This window comes from Typha angustifolia, chromosome 13, assembly GCF_048772165.1.
Source record: "Typha angustifolia cultivar Huaian chromosome 13, ASM4877216v1, whole genome shotgun sequence".
NCBI classification, from domain to species: domain Eukaryota; kingdom Viridiplantae; phylum Streptophyta; class Magnoliopsida; order Poales; family Typhaceae; genus Typha; species Typha angustifolia.
The window spans coordinates 5,806,270-5,812,269 of NC_133251.1; the positions used below are offsets into that span (position 1 = coordinate 5,806,270).

General features: G+C 34.4%; 1 protein-coding gene across 1 annotated transcript; it reads right to left on the bottom strand.

Annotated features, from left to right (window-relative positions):
* Positions 1–2,501: 2,501 nt before the first annotated feature.
* LOC140774623 (23 kDa jasmonate-induced protein-like) lies at positions 2,502–3,461 on the bottom strand. The gene is made up of 2 exons (XM_073117699.1): positions 2,997–3,461; positions 2,502–2,788 (listed from the first exon to the last, which is right to left on the bottom strand). The coding sequence occupies exons 1-2, from the start codon at positions 3,450–3,452 to the stop codon at positions 2,777–2,779; spliced, it is 468 nt and encodes a 155-aa protein (XP_072973800.1). The 5' UTR covers positions 3,453–3,461; the 3' UTR covers positions 2,502–2,776.
* Between the last annotated feature and the right edge of the window lie 2,539 nt (positions 3,462–6,000).

Consider the following 6,000-nt stretch of genomic DNA (forward strand, 5'->3'; position numbering starts at 1 on the left):
AGCGAGTGGAAGAGTAAGTGGCATAGGTGATTGGTTGGTAGAGGAATTAGGAATTCAGGATTAGGGTTGTGTGAATAGTGAATCACTTGTTTAAACAATAGAATTTGGCTGAAATACGAGGAATTTCGATTAGGAATTCAACAACATTTCTAAAGCAACCTCTCCTTTCAATCTATTGTTCTTATGAGTACTAGATCAAAGGAAACACAACAAAGATTGATAAATTTCTTAATGCGATAATAATAAATTAACTAAACTGACTAATAAATTAACTTAACACAATTGGCAAATTATTGATACGTGTTACTACTAATATAATATAAACACAATTTACTGATTATAGATACGTGTTTGGTTTTATTTGTACTAATATAATTATGAAATTATGTTTCAAAATATAATTTTATATATGCAATGTGTCTAAATTTTATGTGAGCATATGCACAAGTTATGAAATATTTGATGAAAATTATTTAAGTATGAAAAAATAAATCCCTAGACACACGTATGTATCTAATCTCTAGGCAATGATATTTCTCGTTCGCTTAAGTAAAAGTCGGAAGAAATATTAAAAACGAAAGTAGAGATGAATGCCAAGATTTTAACGTGGAAAACCCAAACGGAAAAAAAACCACGGATCCAAACTCGGATCAAAACCAATCACTATGATAGTAGCAGTTACAAGACTGACTCACAAAACAACCCGTCGATCCAAACGACTTTGTTCCTCTCAGTCTTGATCGCTAGAACCCACGATTCACTACTTCTTGTGATTGAAGTCCAATCTCAGTAGCCCTCGAGATTGATCTTTCGTCTAGATCACCCTTAAGACGAAAGATTAAATTCTTGTAGATGAGTGGAACATTGTTAGTTGAAGAATCGATATAGCCTCAAGAAGTCTCCTTCAATAATATTTCTTCAACTGCCCTAGGTTAGGGCAACACTATCCTTATATATGATCTCCAAGATAGAGACAAATACGAGTCTTATTCGTACTCATGAACTTCAAGATAGAGCCAACTCCGAGTCTTATCCGTACTCATGATCTTCAAGATAGAGCCAAATCCGAGTCTTATCCGTACTCATGATCTTCAAGATAGAGCCAAATCTGAATCTTATCCGTACTCATGAAAGTCCAATATTTTTAAACTTTGTTGGTGCGTTCGAACGGGCTCGAGTGCGTTCGAACGCGACAGCTTGAATTCTTCAGGTTGCGTTCGAACGCGTTTGTGAACGCGGCTCTCTGTCTGTGTGAATGCAGTGCCCGCGTTAGAACGCGTTTGTGAACGCGGCTCTCTGTCTGTGTGAACGCAGATTTAGCGTTCGAACTCGTTTGTGAACGCACCGCGTTCGAACGCGTTTGTGAACGCGGTGTGAACTCAACAGCTTTTCTCCAATAACCTTGCAATTCTTCAGACCAGAGATATTCTAGACTTGTGTAAAGCTCATATACATGTAAAAAATACACTTAGAATATTTTGTACACAATTGCCAACAAATAAAAACCTAACAAAGTAAAAGATTAATTTTGAAGTCAAAATATTCAAAACGATTTTAGAATTGTTATTGAGGTGATTAAACGGTGTCATGATGGTTGAAGAAGTATGAAATTTACCTAAGGGCACAAGAAGAAGAACTCTGCATTCAACTGTCAAGTCTGCTGTTTGAACAAGGCATTCGAACACACTCGAATCACGTTCCAACGCACTCTGCAACTTGCTCGAATGCGAAATCAAGAGTTCTGTTTTGACTGGATTTAGCCTTATCTTGTTAACCTATATAAAGGTTGGGATGCACTAATACTAGAGAGGTGATTGCTTTTGAAAAGGATTTCTTTGTGCTATAACGTTTTTCCACCAAAAAGGTCTATCTCTTCTATAACGCACCAATCTTTCGTCTTTAGGGTCATCTAGACGAAATATTAATCTCGAGGGCTATTAAGATTAAAGATCAATCATGAGAAGTGGTGAATTATAGGTTCTAACGAGCAAGACTAAGAGAAACAAAGTCGTGGGGATTGACGGGTTATTTTGTAAATCAATTTTTTAACTACTACAATTTTAGTAATTGGTTTTAGTTCGAGTTTGGATCCATGGTCTGTTTAGGTTTTTCCGTGTAAAAATCTTGATGTTCATTTTTACTTTACTTTTTGATATTTATTCCGTATTTATTTAAGGAAATGGTTGATATCATTGCCTAAGATTTAGATGCATACGCGTGCCTAAGTTTTTTTTTAAATACGATAAAATGGTAAATGCAATAATAATAAATTACCTAAATTAAATAATTTCTCAATGCTTAGATAATTAAATAAAGTAGTCTATCCCCTTTATATATATAGGTTGGGTACAATAAGTCCTACTAGGACTAGCCATAAAGGCTTACACGACTCGAACTAGAATTTGCCTTAAAGGCATACATTACTTAATTAAACTTGCCTTATAAGCTTATTTAACTTACTAGACTTATCTTTGGCCCCATATGATTAAATTAAACTGGTCTTATTTGACTTAACTAGACTTGTCTTAATAGCTTACATCACATTAAGCGCCCAATATCTTGGTGATGTAACTCTACGACCCGGTTCTTATTAAGGAGCAAATTTGGCAACATCTTCAAGCGCCATTATCCCCTCGTATACGGCGGTGGTGTCATCACCGATCGACACATTTGACCGACACCCATTCCAGACATCTTCACAATGGATGCCAGATCTCTCCATCTTATCACTGATTACACCCCAAACTGTGTTGTCAAAGTGGTTAGCTTCGCGGATCTAGTTGTACGCCTGCAACATGCATGGACAATGAATAGATCATTAGTTATGTAAATAGTTTTGCAGATTCTCTCGCTCGGCCTTGAGTTTGGCCTCTTCACGAGTAGTCATTTTGATCTCCTACGAGACATGGGAGATGGTGGGATCTTTTCGAGCTGTATAGTCTTCGGCTGGTTTTTCAAGATGTGAATATTATATACGAAGTACGAACAGTACTTACTTTGCATGAAAAGCTCATTCTATTCCACGGGTTGTCCCAAGCCAGCATCCAGTCACAATGATCACCTGCTTGGTTCATGCCGCGGTACACCACAGCTGCACTTGAGCCAGATGCTGCTCCAACAATTTTTCCGTGTAGAAACGCACCCCACTGGCCATTCTCTATCTGGTATGGGTATGGGGAGTACCAAATGTGGCCAAAATAATCATGGCTCGTAATAAACGTTAGAGGATCCCCAGTGGCATTGTAAACAACGCATAGCGTAGCGACTCCATTGCCATACCTCTGTTTTAGCTGCTCCACGTATTGACGAGCATTCACATCCTTACTCTCTGCATTTTTCATATCGAGAGCAACTTTAGCCCTGTCTTTGCATGTTATCGTCTTTCCCATGTACTCGCTCATTCTCTCCAATGTCTGGATGGTCACAGGGATTCCAAATACGTTGTACGCCATCGATCTATCAATTCCTACAAACGCACCAATGTTTTTAATTATTAGATTAAAGAAACACTCATATATAATAATCTAAAGGCCATGAAAAAGCTAATAGTTTAGTTATCGCACCACCTCGTCATAAACAGTGCGCGTTTATAAAAGTTATGTAGATTACTTCCTTGCAAGCAATGACATCCATCATAGGGGACTTTGCAAAGAGAAGGAGAAGCAAATAATAATATCTATATAACTTTTATATATGATGAAAATTAATAATAATAAAAGAGCGACGGTAGGATAATTACATATATCATGGCAGAAGAAAAGATGGAAGACTATATATAAAAGGAGAAGATCAAATGGAGAAAGAACGAAGTGAAAAATAAAATCAAAGAGATAGAAAGAGATATCTAGCAAATGTTGCTCTTAGGAGATAGAACAATACCTCACAAGAGTTCTCAAGTTTTCACACAAGCATGGCTTTGCTAACACATCTATATATAGAACATTTCCAGACCCAAAGAGCAGACAATATCTAGCAGGGAAATTTATATTTAACACCTTTTTTTTAACAAATTTGCAGTTTATACTCTATATTTTAATTATTTATAAATCAACACATATAGTTTAGCAAATAGATACAAAAGTAAATTTTACGGGTGGGAAACTAAGTGTATTTTACTTATTTAAAAAAAATTATTTAACATTGATAGGATATTATTTGTTACGCTATTTGTCCATACGGTATTAATATAAATCTAACCGATGGTATTTTTGGCACATAATCACTAAAACATAGTGCTGAGTTTGTAAATTATAAACAGGTTATATGTAAACCATAAATTAATTTAAACTAAGGGTGTTAAATATAAATTTACCGTAGTATCTAACCATAATTTGTGGAAATTAATTGATTGCAATTACTATATAGAAAAATCATCCACACAATTTGTAGACTTTATTCGGTTGCTAGTGATCATAATATAAATATTGTTTTATGTTGAAAATATTGTGACACCAGATATACTAATATACATCCTTATTTAATTATATTTATCTATGCAGTGAAAATGGGTGGTCAATATAGACATCTATATGTGAACATATTAAATCATAGCGATCTTATCAATCAAATAAAATAAAAACATTGATCTTTATATAGACATTCATTTGTGAACATATTAAACCCAAATGACCTTATAAAAATATTTGTTTTGATGCAGACATTCATTTATGAACACACTAAACTTGAGCCACCTTATTTATCAATCAAGATAAAATAAAAACACTGGTGTTAATGTAGACATCTATTAGAACACACTAGACCTAAGCAACCTTATCTATCAAGATGAAATAAAAATATTGATGTTGATGGACATCTATTTGTGAACACACTAAATTTGAGCAGCCTTATTAATCAAACACAAAAAAAAAAAAAAATTGATGTAGATATTCATTTGTGAATACACTATTACGGATCAGATCTAGACTAATCTAGACGTAAGAAAATTATAAAAGTTTAAATGGTGGTAACCTCACGAGATAGGGTTCTAATGGCTCTGGTTTCACATCAACCGGATGTCTGGATGAAAACATAAAATTAAAATAGTGGAGCAAGGCTAGAACGGGGCAAGACGGTAATTATCCGATGTTGCGACGGTTATTGAAGAGTGGCAGATGCCAAGGGCGGTCGTGGACCGTCGTATAGTAGGGTAGCTGCTAGAGGTGGCTATGGGTTAGAGCTAGGTACAATTTGGGTTTATAACTTAGATCTACTCCTAGAAAAATAAAAACAATCTAACGATTATGATATAAACGGTAAATGTGAGAATAAGAAAATAATCAAACTTAATTAATTTTCACTACTTGGATGTTTAGATGAATAAATTACAGCCCCTCTATATGTATATAGGTCGGGTACAATAAATCATAATCGAACTTAGCTCTAAAGTCTTATACGACTTGAACTAGGACTTGCCTTATAGATTTACATGACTTAATTAAATTTATCTTAGAGGCTTACATAAATTAATTAAACTTGCCTTAGTAGCTTACATGAATTAATTAAGCTTGCCTTAAGGATTTATATTAAAGATAAACATGACTTAGCTAAATTATCCTTCCTTATCCTCCTCAGAATTTTTCTTCATTATGCCATAGATGGAGTCTTAATCTAAAGAAACCTTGAATATAAAAGTTGTAGATCATGACGTCTTCGATCTTTTCCAAATAGTCTCATAATATTAATATCTGCATAATATTTTTCTAAAACTGCGTAGAAGTTAACGAACTTAGCTAATTAAATAAACTCTAAATTACTTAGATTCTAACTAAACTACATAAACAGAATAAATAAGATAACTAGACCCAATCCATCGAATCAATGTCCTCATGATGTGATCTGATTTGACCCGAATCACATCACACACTAAACCTGAGCAACCTTATTAATTAAGATAAAATAAATACATTGATGTTGATGTAGGTGTCCATTTCTGAATACACTAAACCTGAGCAATCTTATCAATCGAAGACAAAAAAAAATTATGCTTGAAGATATGATTTG

What these genes read in the sequence shown, in the direction of transcription:
- LOC140774623 (XM_073117699.1), bottom strand. Translation starts at nt 3,452, where the DNA reads ATGGCGTACAACGTATTTGGAATCCCTGTGACCATCCAGACATTGGAG.